Raw genomic sequence first — 18,127 nt, 5'->3', positions numbered from 1 at the left:
GCTTCTCCCCTAACACCTGGCTCCGCCCCCACGGTTTACTGACGTTTCAAACGTCCACACCCTGAATGTGGGCGCATTCAGTAAAGGCAGGTTAAAATGCGTTGATATGTTCTCTCTTCTTTGCGGCATTCAAATATGTTCAACCTTAAAATGACCCGACACAGTGACTCCGGGTAAAAAATAAAGTTTGTGATTTAGTGGTGATTTGTGACTTTGTAACTGAGTAAGAGCTGTACAAACACATTTGACTTGATTTTGACTGTGCATGGTATTTTCTCGACAGTCTATTAAGTTAACACTTTTAGTGATATAAGGCTTCTCTCCCAGCTTCTAACCTCATAAAACCGCCAAGTCATGTGACTCGGGGTAGGGCAGACGAACCAGAACGACGAGTTCACCTTCAGTCAGTGCCAACAAACACTTGCAGCCGTGCGGCAGTTAATTCCACCGAATTAAAAATAGGTTTACCTAGAAAATCCAGAAATTATAAGATGGAAGACTTAATGTATTGTTTATAACAGTATGCTGGGGATATAACCCCCCCCCCCTCCCTGAGACAAATATTCCTTCACTTGTCATATTACAGTCCCTTAATAACTGAATGGAGAAATCGAAATGCATGATATTAATGATAATGAAGTCATATTGAGAGAGAAATAAATAAAAATCCAAACTCCGCCTTATTCTTCTTCAACCTGTCCCCAGGTGTCTCTGTGAGGATTTTGAAGAGTTTTAAATGTGTCATTTCTTTATGATTTGTTGCGGCTGTGGACCGACGGCCGCCCTCATATGTAAACCCTCCTTGTGTTTGACATTTGTATGCAAACTGCCAGAAGCAGGGAGGGGTTAGACAGTGTTTAAGGATATATGTGGTAATGGAACAGGTAGGGGTTAGACAGTGTTTAAGGATATATGTGGTAATGGAGCAGGGAGGGGTTAGACAGTGTTTAAGGATATATCTGGTAATGGATCAGGGAGGGGTTAGACAGTGTTTAAGGATATATGTGGTGATGGATCAGGGAGGGGTTAGACAGTGTTTAAGGATATATGTGGTAATGGAACAGGGAGGGGTTAGACAGTGTTTAAGGATATATGTGGTAATGGAACAGGGAGGGGTTAGACAGTGTTTAAGGATATATGTGGTAATGGATCAGGGAGGGGTTAGACAGTGTTTAAGGATATATGTGCTAATGGAGCAGGGAGGGGTTAGACAGTGTTTAAGGATATATGTGGTAATGGAACAGGGAGGGGTTAGACAGTGTTTAAGGATATATGTGGTAATGGAACAGGGAGGGGTTAGACAGTGTTGGAGGATATATGTGGTAATGGAACAGGGAGGGGTTAGACAGTGTTTAAGGATATATGTGGTAATGGAACAGGTAGGGGTTAGACAGTGGTTAAGGATATATGTGGTAATGGAACAGGGAGGGGTTAGACAGTGTTTAAGGATATATGTGGTAATGGTTCACTCACTCACACACACACACACACACACACACACACACACACACACACACACACACACACACACACACACACACACACACACACACACACACACACACACACACACACACACACACACACACACACACACACACACACACACACACACACACACACACACACACACACACACACACACACACACACACACACACACACACACACACACACACACACACACACACACACACACACACACACACACACACACACACACACACACACACACACACACACACTGTGACGACCCAGTTGGGTCTTTGACCCCGCCCCTGCTGTGTGTGCCTGTGTTTCTCTCCCTCCTGATTAGGAGATTGTCGGCAGGTGTGGGATGGACCGGTGGCAGTATAAAGAGCCTGCCCAGACAGCAGACGTGGCTTCTCCCTCCTCCCAGCATTGGCTTTCCTTTGGCTTCCTTTGTATTCACATGGACTGATATTTACATTACCTTTTAGGTTACTTACATTTATACTGACTTGCACCACACTTCTTATTGTTATGTTTATTATATAATAAATTACTTATTATTGTGAAAATAGCGTGGTCTCCCCGGTTCATGTTGCATGCATGGAGCCAGCATGTCACATATGGGGGCTCGTCCGGGATCTGTTTCTGGAAGTGGGTAAGGTAAAGGAAATTTTCCTCCACTTTTTTGGATTGGCAATTTTTGTCAAATTGGCATTTGGTTTGTACTGACGGGTAGGAATTGCCTGGACAGTGGCATTAAATGGAATTGGGGGAGACCCGCGCTAAATTAGTTGAGTTGGTTAAATGATAAATTGAGATTTTGGATTAATTGGTTATTTGGTTGATATGGATTGCTTTGTTTGATTTGCTGGGGAGGAGTAGAGCCAATTAGGAGGCTAGGTGTAGCTTCAATTGGGTGCAGGTGTGGGGGTTACCATGGAAGGCTGGTAGATTAGATCTGCTGGAGCAACTGATAGTCCTCGCGTTAGGAGTAGAGCGCTTACCGCTGTTTATGGTTTTGCCTTTGTTGTTTTTGTTTGTTATTTTTGGTGTGTCGGACGCGCTGGGGTTGCTTGTAACCAAATTGCTATGGGCACACGAAGACTAGCTTAGAAGTAGGTAGGGCTGTGTTCTACAGTTAGATGCGGGGCTGCTCCGGTCTGGTGGGAAATTTGTTACACCTGTGTTCAATTGGTTGGCTGTTCGGTGCGCTGTAGCTTTGTTCTATCATCCGGTTTAGAGCAACATAAGCATTTATTTGGTAAGCATTTGACAAGCATTGCTTAAAAGGGACATGGAAGCTTTTGTTGAGGCCCCATCGGAGGCTAAAGTTTATAAGTGTACCAAGCGACAATTGTGGGAGGTGGCTGAGCATTATGGATTGGAGGGTCTGCGGAAAGATTTAGGAAAAGAGGAACTACAGGAATTGATAAGATCGGGTTTGGTAGAGAAGTCTATTATAAGAACTCAGACTGAGCCCTCTACACCAAACGACTCGGATGAAGATTCGCGTTCTGGGGACAAGGATTTGAGTTTCGAACAAAAAATGTTGCTCAGGCGTTTCGAGGCGGAGCAGAGGCATCTAGACCGTGACCGTGAAGCTGATTTAGAGCGGAGGCGTCTTGCTTTGGAAAGCGAGAGACTGAGAACCGAGTCTGAACTTCAGAGAGAGAAGTTTAAATTAATTGCAGAGGGTAAAATGCGGGGTACTGAAGCTGGGGAGTCAAGATCGGGCGCAGAGGGAAACCTCTCTAATATGATTAGGTTTTTACCAAGATTTAACGACCGAGACCCGGACATTTTCTTCTCCCTCTTTGAGGGGATTGCTGATCAGCGGGAGTGGGATGATGCGGAGCGCACTTTGCTTCTACAAGCAGTTCTCGAGGGGCGCGCCCAAGACGCATATGTGGCGTTGTCAGTGGTTGAGCGTAGGTGTTACAAGTCGGTGAAGGCAGCAGTATTGCGGTATGGAGTTAGATTCATGCCAAAACCCCGCACACACGCAAAACGTGTTTTGCTCACACATAACGATTCACACGCACACAAAACGTGTTTTACTCACGCAAAATGATTCACACACACGCTCAGTGTGGTTTGCAAATACAAAACATCATTCACAAACTAAAGCATTTTGCTTCAGAAACAAATACAGTATGTTTTACACAAAGTACAAAAAAAAATCCTTCAAGTACACAAAACAATTCTACAAGTACGGAACACGAAAGCTGCGCGTGGATCGGAATGCATTTGCGCACGGATCGGATTGCATTTGCGTGAGGAACAGCAAGGCGGAAAATGAGTGCCAAAAGTCACGTGCCAAATAAATGTCCTGTTATTCACACTACACAACAGCAGGTGGCGGTGTTGAGTCAGTTTAAGGACGCCAGGACAATCTTTTTTCTCCCCAAAATCTTATTTGATGCCGGCCAAACGTGTGTGGATTCAACTCCATACTATGCGACTTGCCGCCCCTTTGTCACGGAAACGTACGACACGGAGAAAAGCTAGTTTGGGAGATTAAATTGAACAAAATGAGCGGCCAACAGGTGAGTCCAATGGAAGTGTCGCCACTCTGTTTTGGAATCAAATAAAGATTTTGGGGAGAAAAAAGATCGTCCTGGCGGCCTTAAACTGACTCAACACCGCCACCTGCTGTTGTGTAGTGTGAATAACAGGACATTTATTTGTCACGTGACTTTTGGCACTAATTTTCCGCCTTGCTGTTCCTCACGCAAATGCAATCCGATCCGTGCGCAAATGCATTCCGATCCACGCGCAGCTTTCGTGTTCCGTACTTGTAGAATTGTTTTGTGTACTTGAAGGATTTTTTTGTACTTTGTGTAAAACATACTGTATTTGTTTCTGAAGCAAAATGCTTTAGTTTGTGAATGATGTTTTGTATTTGCAAACCACACTGAGCGTGTGTGTGAATCATTTTGCGTGAGTAAAACACGTTTTGTGTGCGTGTGAATCGTTTTGCGTGAGCAAAACACGTTTTGCGTGTGTGCAGGGTTTTGGCATGAATCTAACTCCATATTGCGGGCTTACGAACAAGTGCCAGAGTTTTACAGACAGCATTTTAGAAATTGGAGAAAAGGTGACCGGCAAACATACTCTGAGGTGGCCAGAGACCTTGTTGGTTATTTTAACCAATGGTGTTCCGCAGTCAATGTAGTAACCTTGGAACAACTGAGTGATTTGGTGGTATTGGAGCAGTTTATAAACATTGTACCAGAGCATCTGGCTGCCTTTATAAATGAGCACAAGGTTAAGACGGCCGCGGAGGCTGCCGTACTCTCGGACGAGTATGCTTTAACTCATAGACCTGTCATTCACGATCGGGATGAGCGTCGGACCACTCGGTACAATGGGAAAGATAGTGGTCAGGCTGTGTTTAGACAGGATTCCTCATATAGGAATAAGGCTGACAATGAAAGGTGCCATTATTGTGATGAAAGTGGTCATTGGAAGAGGTACTGTCCGTCACTACGGAATAGACTTCCAACCAAGTCAAATTTCAGCGGGCCATCCTCCGCTAATGGGGTTGGATGCGTGGCGAATGTTCGGCAGTCAAACCCCACACCCAACGTTGAGCAGGTGAACAAAGGCCCTACGGAGGGTACTGCCTCGAAGGGGGGTTCAGGCTGTGGGGTGTTGGATCTTCCTGGGGAAGGTCAGTGTTTTTCTGAATCCGGCATCGGGCACGTAGGTGAAGGCTACGGACCGTTTATTACGGACGGATTTGTTTCACTTGTAGGTAGTTCAGAGAAGAGGCCGGTAAAGATTTTGCGGGATACTGGTGCTACTGAAACTTTTGTTGTTGAGTCCGTTTTGCCATTCTCAGGGCAGTCGAGCACGGGGAATGTTGTGCTAATTCGAGGCATGGGAGTGCAGACTATGTCTGTTCCCCTCCACCATATCGAACTAAGTTCTGATCTGGTGAAGGGGAATGTTGTTGTCGGCGTGTGCCCTGCGTTGCCTGTACTGGGAGTGCATATGATTTTGGGCAACAAATTGGCAGGAGATCGTGTCTGGCCAAGTGGGCCAGCACTACCAATAGTGACCATCGAGCCGTCTCAAAGTTCACAAGGCCGCGGTATATCGTGCCATTCAAAGCGAGAAACGATGCCACCAAAGTCGGATCAGAGCGAAGGAGGAGATGCTCTTGACGGCAGACATTCTACTGAGCAGAAACTAGGAAGCAGCGATGAAAGTAAATCTGACTCTGAGGAAGAGGAGCAGAAACTTTGGGAGGAGACTCAGATTTTCAAGGGACTCAAAAGACGTCCAGGTGAACAGAGTCCTTCAGGCAGTGAAGCCAGCAACTACAGCAGCAGCAGCAGAAGCCGGAGGAGAAACCAACACAGGCAGAAGAAGGCCGGCTTCAACTACCCAGAGAGTCTGCCGCCTGTCGGAGGCCTGAAACGGAGGCTTGAGGGAAAGCTGGAGTCGCTGAAGGAGGTGCACCGAGCGCGGCAGGCGAAGCTGAGGGGGATGGAGGGGGACGTGGAGAACGCCAGGAGCTCCACGGAGAACCTGGAGGGCAGCGCCTCGGACAAGCGGCTCCGCTTCTACAGGGCCATGACCCAGTACGCCAACAACCTGGTGGAGTGTCTCCAGGAGAAGGTGGTGGAGATCAACTTGTTGGAGCTGGAGCTGCACACTCTCCTGGCAGACCAGATGGAGTCACTGTTGGCAGACCGGAGGAAGAGTGTCTGAGAGCGGGCCGCTCACCTGCAGCAGCCCTACAATATTCAGATTCGCCACATACGGGGCGTGGACAACGTTGTGGCAGATGCTTTGTCCCGCGCTCCGGAGTTGATGGAGTAGGTGGTTGGTTTCATACATATAGGCATGGGGTTATTTCTCTCCTTCCCTGTCCCTCTTAAAGTGCTTTTCCGGGCCCGGTTTTGCTGTGGGACAGGAGTCTTGGGGGGGAGATAACTGGTGGTAGTTGGGTTTTGATGTTTTGGATTGATTGGTTATTGTTTTTATTTTGATCGATTATTTTATGTGGTTGTTTCTTTGGAACAGAATCCCATTTAGGTGGGCTTCTGTTTTAAGGGGGGGGGATGTGACGACCCAGTTGGGTCTTTGACCCCGCCCCTGCTGTGTATGCCTGTGTTTCTCTCCCTCCTGATTAGGGGATTGTCGGCAGGTGTGGGATGGACCGGTGGCAGTATAAAGAGCCTGCCCAGACAGCAGACGTGGCTTCTCCCTCCTCCCAGCATTGGCTTTCCTTTGGCTTCCTTTGTATTCACATGGACTGATATTTACATTACCTTTTAGGTTACTTAGATTTATACTGACTTGCACCACACTTCTTATTGTTATGTTTATTATATAATAAATTACTTATTATTGTGAAAATAGCGTGGTCTCCCCGGTTCATGTTGCATGCATGGAGCCAGCATGTCACACACACACACACACACACACACACACACACACACACACACACACACACACACACACACACACACACACACACACACACACACACACACACCTAGAAGGGTGGTGCGCTCAGCTACGCTGCCTTAAAGCTCGGACAGAGGGACTGAGAAGGAGCTTCTTACTGCAGGCAGTTTGACTGCTTAACTCCGGTGGACTATAACTGCCACTCTTGCACTTTCTGAACCACTTTCTATGCACTTTTATATTCATATACCATTTTATTTTTTAATGACTTTTTAGTCTCACCTTATTAAGGGATGTCGGTTTTTAAATTACTATTATCTATTATTTATTCAAGTCCCAATAATTTGCACAATGAATGACAGAGTGGTGACCCCTTTTTAATTTCACTGTATGTAAAACGTTATTTTTGCAAACATGTGACCAGTAAAACTTTGAAACTTCAAGTGTCAGCAAAACACACAAATTCTGCCGTTCCCATAATGTGGTAAGTTAAGTTGTGTTAAAATATGAATACAAATCTGTATTGGACTGCTAGACATGTCCACTACGCTATCTGCTATAGTATACCTATGTATGTTGTATCTTTGTATTCAATAAAAAATGATCGTGTGTGTGTTTGTTGTGTTTGCATGCGTCCGTGCGTCAAATAAAGACATCTGATAAGAGTAGAAGAAAACCACTGTCACTTCCTGACACTGATATCAGATTGCAGGCTGATGATTGGTCAGAATTGGTTTTTCCAGCTGATATAGCAGAGCTGACTCCTGAGAGCAGAAGCATTGGAAGCTGTCAGAGAGGAACCATGGTCACCAATGCCATCTCTGAACAAGACCCTGGGCTCTCTGAGGAACCTACCTGAGGACACGTCTTTGGACCGGAGGGAGCGCAGGAAGAGATTTGGTAGGTGCCATAATCCAGTAAAAAGTCTTTTCATCGGCATACATTTAAAATGTACTTTAAGAAAAGGTTTTTAGCCAAAGGTACCATCCTGATAAACCAGTGACCGTATAGACAGATTTATTCTCCTAAATAGCGACATGTGTGTTCGAGGCAAAAGGCTCACATTAACCTTACTTGACTTGTGATTACGCCCATGAGTTACGGACTATTGATAGGCAAGTAGTTGTGTGTTTCATGATATATGTTCGTTATATACGTTGAACAGAGGGCAGAGTAACTTTAGGGAGCAGAACACAAGTTTAGTTTTTTCATTACTTATTATCAATGGTAGTGCAAAGTGAAATGAGTGTGACAATGTTTTATTTAATCAGCAATTTTGTGTTTTAAAGGTTGGGTACGCGATTTGCGAAACGCCAGCAGATTTTGAAAATACACAACTCAAATGGTCCTACCCCCTCTCCTTCAACGCTGACTCTGACTCCACCCATTCCAAGTACCTGGACGCGCAATCATGCACGAGCGCGAACAGAGATGCGCGAGAGCGAGCCAGGCTAGCGTAGGTTTTCGTTTACAACATGGCACTACATTCAGCTGTAAGTTGCACCCAGTACCGCGGGAAGTAGGGGTTTTGGGGGTGCTGCAACAACCCCTGTCCGAGGCCCTGTCTTATCACAGAAAACGATCATTTCTTAAAAACTCCGGCCAAAGTGGAGATTTCTGAAAACGCCGGTTATGTGTTGTCGTGTCAACGGGGAGAAACGGGATTTTAGGTTCTGAAGCGTCACATTATGCACCAGGAAATGCTTAACGTCATGTGAGCGCCCGCTGTACCGTATTGGTCCGAATATAAACACAAACCCCATTGTAAGACGACCTATATTTGGAAAAAAGATTTGAAGACCAGATCTTGTTTTTATGAATAAATAAATTGTATTCATTGAAATAATATACGAAAATAAAAAGGCATAGAATAAAACACTGCATTGCCACTAAACAGTAGTGCAAATAGGCCGTACTGATGTGTACACCAAAGACTATTCCTGACACTCCTCTGCCCCGCTGTGTTCGCTCTGGCTGTGGTCGCTCCGAACTGTTTCGGCCCGTGGCAAAGCGAGTCATCCTCGCTGCTGTCCAAGGCATTTTGAGACGCAGCATTTATTTAATGCTCATATGACCTAGTGCTGAAAAATGGTTAGATGAAAAAGTGTTAGGGTAGCGGTGGTGCGCTAAACTTGTTCTGTGAGCAGCTGGATGTGAACCATGGTGTGAAGGAAGTGAACACAACGATCGATTTTCAACTGTGCGCGCATGCACTGGTGTAATTGAGCTGCGCTGCTATATATCTTTTTTATCAATGTGACGAGTTGCGAGTCTAGTGCAGGCCCCTGCTGAGAATACGTTCTCGCGGCTATGGTTGCACCAGATGTTATAAACATTAAACGGTCACATAAATCATTACTTTTTTTAGAAAATGTATGTTTGTTTCATATAATTGTATTGGAAGTCCTGGTTTTCACTAGGGTTGCTGCGGTGTGTCGTGTGGACATTTTCACAACGAGTAATACACTCGTCTCAACACCGGTATTACCGAGTATAAACGGTATAAACTTTGAAACTAGGTCAACCGCCACACAAGCATCGGTTTAGACCCTTCTCGTCCTTCAGTTGCCGCCAACGTTCGAAAGAAGCGCCTAGGATTATTCTTGATTTCAGTTTTTCTCTTTCAGCGTTTTTATTATCAATTACTCTCTGAAAAAGAGTTTTCCTTCTCTTTGCTGGTGGTGGTGGTGGTGGTGGGGATGGTGGTGTCTTGTCTGCCATGGAAATTGTCTTCTACTGCTAGGTCCAAATGTGGATTAACTAGTTCCAGTAGCTACCGCAGGATAACAACAAACAGGAGCTCGCTCTGGTTCACGAGCTCTGGGTCACGAGTACTGCACGAAGGGGTCGCGCGCGGGGCGCGGGGGAGGGGGAGTGCAGTACGACCGTTTGATTGACGTACTTACTGTCCAATGCAACGAGGTGGCAATCCAAATGATTGGCTGGAGTTTTTCGAGCCCTGCCCGTTCCACAGATGATTGACTTGTTTAATGTCAGTACTTCTAACTCAGTGGCTGTAAGCGGGTTATGATAAGGATTTCAAGTAATTTTGCAAAAATGGCCAAAAAACAAATTCCATACCCAACCTTTAATAATGGCTGCTCATGTGATATCAGGTGTGAACGAGCTGTTTTTCCGGTTTTATGTCATAGCCTACGAACGTACACGAACACTTTTATTTCGGAAGAGCTTCCGAACCTCCGAGCTGCTTTGAAGCTCGCATCAGAATGGAGGCATGCGAGTTTGACTGACAGGCTTCCTGTCCAATCCTAGCTCTTGAGGCGGGACCTTTCCTGGATTCTGCATACGATAAACATATTCGCGATCGGTAAGTATCTCCAGCATGTGTGCATTCTTCCTTTCTTCAAAACACCAAACAAAGTGGCTGTCATTAGCCTACCTAACTATTTTTGTGCATCATTGTCGGTTGCATCGTGAAAGTCAGTTTGAGTCTGTTATGGTGTTGCAATTATGTAGGCAAAGCTTTTTCCCAGTTGTTTCATGGTAGCTAGCGCTAGCTCTGATTGTGCAGGTCCAGCTGATTTAGCAGGTTTGGGTAATCAAAACAGTTGCCCCGGTTGCCTGTAGACGGCCAGTATTAGAGTTGAACTATGTGTATCGAAAAGCCGTGGGTCGCGTTCCTCTGTCTTTGTGCAAACAACAGATGTGTGGGCATGAGCACCATGTAAATAAGGAGCGGAGTGCATGCATTAGGGATGGTGAAGTGGAAATGCCCTGCCTGGCGTTACACGAGTCTCATACGCACATTGTAAGAACCAGTCAGTCAGACCTCCAGTAGGTCGTAAACATAATTATCAGCCTTTATGTTGGCTATAGCACTGTAGTGTATTTGAAGTGCCACTACCAGGACAGGCAACCAACCACAACGATGATGCGAAGTTTCCTTATGTATGTATTTTAAAGATACTCTCGTAAGAAATGTTTCTTTATTATTATTAACCTGAAGAGCATAGTTCTAATGGATGTCCAATTAGCATTGGGGGAATACCTACTTATCAATCCATGTTTGACGTGGGAACAGCAAGTCGCATTGTGTTATACTAGATACCCTGGATTGGTCACAAATATCACTCTCGAAATAGCTGAAATGTTGAAAACCGCAGGATTATTGCCTTTATTACAACTGAGTTGAAAGACTGAAAGTGCTGTTTTATGGTTAAATCTCTTAACAAAAAAGCATTTGTATTTATATACAATGGTAATTCAAATTGTGCTTTTCTTGTTTATGGTTTACAGCATATCAAAAACATGGCAAGAGGAGGGTTCAAAAAGTCATGCCCTGCATGTCAGGCAAACATCTTTAATGGCTGTAAAGTATGCCCCATGTGCAAGGCACCACAGCCACAAAAACTGAGGCTTAAAAAAAAACTTGAAAAGTTTAAAAAAGAAAAAGATACTTGGGTGGCCAACACAAAGAAAAACCAGATCACCTCGCACCTAATGGATGATGCTGTCATTCTGGTAAGTAACTGGTGCTACATTACCAAAACTACTCATCTTGGGTTAAGAATGTAGCGTCAAAATGACCTAGTTCCAGGTGGTGTGCGATGGGTATTTGAGTGCACTGGCATCAATGACTTGGGGTTTTCACAATGTGGGTATTTGATCATCTGTAATGTATTACTGTAAAGTATTTTACATTCTGCTATCCGCTAGCAGTTTGCCCCCTGAATACGTTGTTAAAGAAATGTGGTCCCTATGGACAGCCAAGGATCCAAAAACTCAACAAAAACATTCAGCTCCAGGCTTGACCATCTGGGGATTGGGGTTTAGCGCGAGAGCGTTAGTTTATCACCAACTATTGTGACAATTTACACTTCTGCTGTAAATGTACTCAACGACAGTCTGAAGAAGTTGATTAAGTCAGTTAAGCACGTATTTTTAATTGCACTTTCATGACTGTTTAAGGAAGTACAGGTGCTTTGTTTGGTTTTGTTTTAACCCCAAACATAAACAATAGTGACGTGACCCAACACTGTTTAGAGAATGGCGGCGATTTATTGATCAGTTTTAGCACCTTGACTTAAAAGTGTTATCATTGGAAAAGCTTACAGAAATGGCCAGGATCACCTATATTAGTTGATAGCCTTCAGTTCTGTGTCGGAGCTCTCCATATCAGCCACAGTTGACTCTTCCCTACTAAGTGCCATTATGTAAGTACATAGTGTCCAGTTGAGTGAAATGCAGGGACGTGTTAGTGAGTGAGATTCTGTTATTGCACAGCACATGGGTTATATGAGTAAGTGAATGTGATGTGTGGTGTAGAAGGAAAAGTATTTACCAATCTCTTCAATATTCAGCATTATGCCACTTAGGAAGGTGCTTTACGTGAAATTGCTTTGTGAGGGTTATAGTTTTGATTCGATCATGCTCTGCAGAACAGTCTAAGGCAGACACGAGTGATACCCCTACTATGCTCCTGTACTGACACGTTCATACATGCATCATGCACACATTCAAGTAGAAAGGCACACCAAACCCACCCACATATATTCACACCTTTCCCACATAAACTCACAACTTACCATATCTTACATCAGCTCTTCCTGATGTATGCATAAGTAAAGTAATAAGTAAAATAAATAAGTGTGCCTCTGAACTGCAATTGAAACGAGCTGCCTATGAGCTAGTGTGGGTGACAAGCGTATCACTGGCACAATTTATTATTCTTTTTAAAGTGTGTGATTTTTTTTTTTTCAGATGGAGAAGCTGAATGCAGTGGGGTGGAAGCCCATCCTCCTTCTGGAATATCCGAAGAAGGAGGCAAGGATGCTCCTCCCAGAAGGGCTCGTTCCAAGTGTGGGGGAAAAGAAATGTCTGGATGACATTGAAGAAATGTACACCTTCATGATTGAAGGTGATTCCACATTTACCGTACATTATAACGTCTCTATACAACCCTAATTCTGAAAAATGTGGCATCAAATAACAAAATGTACTTACATTTTTAATTTTTAGTCCGTTACCCAAGACCCACCACAACAACAAGGTGTGGTTAGCATAGCTTCATCATTATCTTTCATATTTTTGTGAGAATGTGCTTTAGCAGCATATTATTATCATTATTATGGTATATTTTTATCAAAGTATATATTCTATGTGTGTACAGCTCTTTCAGAAACTCTCCTTTCAGCCAGCCCTACCACCACCACCACCACCACCACCATTGAGGGCCCAGAGACTGGGGTTAAACCTGAGACGGGTAACTCAATAAGTTGCAATGATAGGACCATAATTCAGTGTGCTTAGCCTAGTTATTGCTGTTCAACTTTGTTGTGCTATGTTTCAATTTTTTTTTGTAGAATGTGCTTGAGCAGCCACACATGTATCTGACCAGCTTGCATATTGTATATTCTGTGTGTACACCTTTAGTGGAGACTGCCCTGTCCGCCAGCCCTGCCACCAACAACAACAGGGGGACGGGGACTGGCAACAAACGAAAGAGACGCCCAAGTACAAAAGGTTAGTACTAAGGTTAGATTAGTACCTAATCAACACAAAGCTGATATTCTGCCGTCTTTCACATTATCCCCACTAAGTGTACTATTTCATTTGTTATTCATGTCTTTTTTCTGAAATTAACATTATTGATTTAGTTAATTTCCATGCCCGATGTCAAACAAAACCCTCTCTCTTTATTGAGTTGCAAGTTACGACAAATGCATCTAATCTGTAGACTGTTCAACTTTGTTGTGCCATATTTCAATTTTTTTGTAGAATGTGTTTAGCAGCCATCTTTATTTGACCTGCTTGCATATTGTATATTCTGTGTGTACACCTTTAGTGGACACTCTCCCGACAACAAGCCCTGCCACCACCAACAGGGGGACAGAGACTGGCAACAAACGAAAGAGACACCCAAGCACAAAAGGTTAGTACTAAGGTTAGATTAGTACCTAATCAACACAAAGCTGATATTCTGCCGTCTGTCACATTATCCCCACTAAGCGTAATATGTCATTTGTTATGCGTGTCGGCATTCTGAAATGAGCATTATAATTTAGTTCATTTCCATGCCCGATGTCAAACAAAACCCTCTCTCTTTATGGAGTTACAAGTTACAACAATTACATCTTATCTGTAGACTGTTCAACTTTGTTGTGCTATATTTCAAATTATTTGTAGAATGTTCTTGATCAGCCACACATATATATCTGACCTGCTTGCTTATTGTATATTCTGGGTGTACATCTTTAGTGAAGACGGTTCTGTCCACAAGCCCCAACACCACCACCAACGGGGGGCGAGAGACTGAGACAGGTAACCCAAAGTCCCCCCTAGCATGTAATGATAGGACCATAATTCGGTGTGCTCAGCCTAGTGTTTGCTGGTCCGCTTTCTTGTGCTATCTTTGACATTTTCGTAGAATGCCTTTAGCAGCCACGCATCTTTATTTGACCTGGTTGCATATTGTATATTCTGTGTGTACACCTTCAGTGGAGACTGTCCTGTCAGCCAGCCCTGCCACCACCAACAACGACTGGCAAAATACAAAACAGACGCCCAAGGAAACGCAACCAATTCCACCCCTCCCCCCACCTAGACTGCACAGTTGTACTTAAAAAGGACTTGACTATGTTTTCTTAAAAATGTGTTTTTTATACTGTGTTTTATTCTGTATTTATACTATTCCTTGTGTGACTGTTTGTGTGAGCATTGTTTTAGAGGCTGCATAAACAGATTTCATTGTATGGTTTTATTGCACAATGACAATAAAGAATAAACATACCGCTATTTGCTTATGTCAAACAGTTTCTAAAGAGGAAAGGATTGCCCCCACAACAGCCAGAAGGTGCATCAGTACAGACACATAATCATACAAAGAAAGATACGGTTATTTTCATGCACAATAAAATAAGTTCAAAATTCTTACACTTTTTTCCCCACTCGATAAGACACACGAGATTACTCACCCCTAAATTATTGGATGGGTACATTATGGGTTTGTGGGAATTGGTGGAAGAGTGTTGTCTGGGGTGAGTAAGTTATTTAATTTATACAGAAATGGAGTTCTGTTCATAATGTCCTGCTCACCATAATATGAGTCAACTCGATCGTTGAAGCGGTGATCTGTGTGTGGGCCACGGAATATGAGTGTCATCAACTTGCATTGGAGCAAAATCTGTGGCAGCTTCACTGACAATTTACGTGATTCCGTGAGGCCACCATGGATTTTCAGTTAAGCGCCCGTGGTCAATTCAGATTCCTGTGACACCAGGGTGAAAGGAAGATAATTGGGATAAAAAAAACATTTTGATACGTGGTTTTTAATGGAAGAACGCCATCTAGTGGTTGCATGTATCACTCACAAGTGTGCTATCTATTTATCTCTCTCTCTCTCTCTCTCTCTCTCTCTCTCTCTCTCTCTCTCTCTCTCTCTCTCTCTCTCTCTCTCTCTCTCCATATCCAGCCATCTATCTATAAATGTATCTATCTTTTGATCCGATTCTTATACGTCCGTTTCTCTTTATTTACATTTTTGGATAGAAGAGACACATGGTATGAAAAATACCAAAATCCGCCAAGGGGTAATTTTTCATTAGTAATCTCTGGTCAAGGTGTTCAACCTCTAATACACAACGCAGGGGCAGAAAGCAGTATGGAAAAGTACATCGTTTTTGAAAGCAGTACAAGCAGTAGCAACATATACGTACAAACATATAGAACAACATGGCAAGCAAGCCGCGGCAAAAAAAGTGCTGACGTGCATTAATCCTCCACATTTATACACATCTGCGTACGGCCTCCCGCTCTGCGTGTGTTTGTCTTTCTAATTCCCTGCGTGCTCCTGCCTCAGATCCGAGGGAGGCTTTAGACACGTTGTTTGTCTTGGAGAAATTCCCAGAAAATGAATCAGAGAGCTTTTAGCGAGGACTTAGCGGTATCGTATACAGTAGCGCTTTCCCAACCCACCCGCCACCCCCCCATTCATGTCTCTGCCAATAGCCATCTTACTTTGAACTCCGGGATCCACAGCCTCCTCTCTTAGTAAACTTCCCTTCTCCTTTCCTCCTCGTGCTTGTGGTTACATTTGTGTAATTTTGAAGGTCATCACACAGACTATCACTCGATTACCAGATGTATGGATGTATGGATGTATGGATAGGTGGATGGAAGAGGAATGGGTGGATAATGAAAGGACAGATGGGTGGGTGGTTGGATGCGTCGGAGGATGGCTAGAAGATAATGAATGGATGGATGGATGGATTGATAGGTGAATGGCTGAATGATGGACAGTGGACTTTATACATTCAGAATGATACGCTTGGCATTGTTCATAATATGCAGCTCTATCGATAGATATTATATTACGAACACAAGAATGTATGCGACAGATATTTGTCAGAGGGACCATCAGCCGACCTGTGGCATAAAGTTATCTTCAGGGTACGGCTCAGGTCAGTAGCCCTCAGAAACCAACGTGATCGCTCTCTCTCCGGGCCGCGTGGCGTCATTCACAGCTCGGAGCTCACAGAGGGGCCGGACCGGGCCAGGGGGTCATGTGACTCTCCTCTTCTATTCAGCCAGCACCACCTGAGCCGCCGCGGCTAACGAAGCTCTGGCACGCAGCGCCCAGCTCCGGCCCACCCGCGCCTATTAGCAGGTCGCATGCGAATGGCCTGGGTCGGATCCAGACCGCTGAATGGTGGGGTCACCCCCCCCCCCTCACCCCCCCCTCCCCATGTCCAGGGCAGTGCCATTGGGAGGAAGTGAAAGCACGGATAATCTCATTAGTAAAACATAACTTTGTCAAGGCTTTAGTTAGTTTAAGCCTGACTATGGGGCATTTATACAGCAGCTTAATTTCACTCAAATTGCCCCATACGGAGGCCCCATGCCTGTGGAAGCCTGATGGGACTAATGGTTCCATGAATGAATCCCTTGTCTCCATATGGGTTATGGTTGGAGTGTCTTTTGTTGGTTTCTTGCTTGTATTGTGTCCAATCTGGTGGGGGGGGGGCCGCAGCAATGCCCAGCAGTGTACTTTCCTTGCACTTGTATGTGAGAAATAAACTAATTTGATTGGGCTTTAATGTTTATGAGGGATCCACTCGTCCTAGTGTTTGTCTGCTGACCGATGCCACCCAGTTGGTTGATCCGGTGCTTTGAGAAAATGTTGCTGCCCTTTGACCCTGCACCCTAACCCTGGACTGATGGCGGAGACGTCATTGTGAATGGCTCAGTCCACCTAGGTCATGTTGACCTTGAGAGTTCAAAACAACAAGGGGGTAAAACCACAACAATGTTGATCTGTTTGGACGTGTGTTGGGGGATCAACCTTTACTCCAGGCTGTAGGGGGACACAGAGGCTTTGCTCCAGGACCAATATGGACCTGAATCTCTGAACGAAATGGTGTTCTGTGGGGATATTCCAAGAAATAATAAAGCCGGTAATGACTACCCCATAACCCTTTAATATGATTTGTGTTCATAATCTGAACCCACCAACGCAGGTAGGTGCATCCTGACGTGTGCCGTGCTGATTAATCCAACTGCACCACATGTTCAGCATTTTCTCTTTGATCTGGAAAGCCTAATTGTGTTTGACATTCATAAGTGTGGAATGTTCTGCTCAGCTACTTAGATAAATCTAGGTGGTCTTAAGAATTACAAGGACATAATCCCCTTAATGAGGTAACCATGAACACCTAGGGAATACGTGGTATGGGGCCAACTGGAGTTGCTTAGAAATTTCATTTTACAAGCTGGTTTAAGATCAGAGCGGAGGAAAGAAATCATACCCTCCAACCAGCAGAGGGCGCTGCACACCTCTTTTTAGTTTTCTAAAGACCGGTAGGGATTTCTGTATAAGCTAAAATAGCAACTCTAAAGGCATAGGACCAGATAGTGTGATGTTTTGGGCCTGAAATGGTCAATATATACCGGTTGTTTTTCTAACCGTGACATTTGTCCTCCATCTGTCCTCCTCTCTGATGCCCGGAGCGGAGTCTGATGCTGCGGGAGGACGTGTTTCGGTTTTAACAGCAGTTGGAGTGATGGAAGAGATACAGAGACTCCGACCTTCAGGTAACTAAACCTAGAGGAAAAAGGCAGTGCTCACCTACAAATCATTGAGATGGTTTGTTATTGTAATAATTAAATATGTAATAATAAGGTCATAGTAAGCTTGGCCTCTGCAGAAGACATGAACGTTGATCAATTGAAGGTGCTCTCACTCTCTGATAAACAAAGTACCGGTATATTAGTTTGA

General features: G+C 44.3%; 2 protein-coding genes across 9 annotated transcripts in view; one reads left to right on the top strand and one right to left on the bottom strand.

The window, feature by feature from the left end:
* Nucleotides 1–34, bottom strand: part of LOC130404346 (E3 ubiquitin-protein ligase TRIM39-like) — a 50,359-nt gene extending 50,325 nt beyond the window's left edge. The window contains exon 1 of the mRNA XM_056609023.1: nucleotides 17–34. The gene's annotated coding sequence lies outside the window, so the exon portion shown is untranslated. The remainder of the gene's footprint in view (nucleotides 1–16) is intronic.
* Nucleotides 35–7,684: 7,650 nt separating this feature from the next.
* LOC130405168 (uncharacterized) lies at nucleotides 7,685–15,067 on the top strand. Of its 8 annotated transcripts, XM_056610175.1 has the most exons (9): nucleotides 7,685–7,794; nucleotides 10,168–10,222; nucleotides 11,152–11,376; nucleotides 12,616–12,772; nucleotides 13,025–13,117; nucleotides 13,288–13,377; nucleotides 13,700–13,786; nucleotides 14,113–14,175; nucleotides 14,353–15,065. In XM_056610175.1, the coding sequence occupies exons 3-9, from the start codon at nucleotides 11,164–11,166 to the stop codon at nucleotides 14,475–14,477; spliced, it is 828 nt and encodes a 275-aa protein (XP_056466150.1). In that variant the 5' UTR covers nucleotides 7,685–7,794; nucleotides 10,168–10,222; nucleotides 11,152–11,163; the 3' UTR covers nucleotides 14,478–15,065. The 8 variants fall into 8 exon arrangements, 6 of the variants coding, with proteins under 6 accessions (XP_056466150.1, XP_056466151.1, XP_056466152.1 ...); XM_056610176.1 differs by lacking the exon at nucleotides 11,152–11,376 and having other exon boundaries at nucleotides 14,353–15,066; XM_056610177.1 differs by lacking the exon at nucleotides 7,685–7,794 and having other exon boundaries at nucleotides 10,080–10,222; nucleotides 13,049–13,117; nucleotides 14,353–15,067.
* Nucleotides 15,068–18,127: the final 3,060 nt, after the last annotated feature.

The sequence above is a fragment of the Gadus chalcogrammus genome, chromosome 15 (assembly GCF_026213295.1).
Source record: "Gadus chalcogrammus isolate NIFS_2021 chromosome 15, NIFS_Gcha_1.0, whole genome shotgun sequence".
In the NCBI taxonomy this organism is placed as follows: Eukaryota; Metazoa; Chordata; class Actinopteri; order Gadiformes; family Gadidae; genus Gadus; species Gadus chalcogrammus.
Note: the sequence above shows the minus strand (reverse complement) of the source record. Positions and strands in the feature narration are given on the sequence as shown.

What these genes read in the sequence shown, in the direction of transcription:
- LOC130405168 (XM_056610172.1), top strand. Translation starts at nt 10,559, where the DNA reads ATGTGTGGGCATGAGCACCATGTAAATAAGGAGCGGAGTGCATGCATT. An exon ending in TGGATGATGCTGTCATTCTG is followed by an intron (nt 11,377 to 12,615) that starts GTAAGTAACTGG and finishes TTTTTTTTTCAG; the next exon opens with ATGGAGAAGCTGAATGCAGT. An exon ending in GTACACCTTCATGATTGAAG is followed by an intron (nt 12,773 to 13,024) that starts GTGATTCCACAT and finishes ATGTGTGTACAG; the next exon opens with CTCTTTCAGAAACTCTCCTT.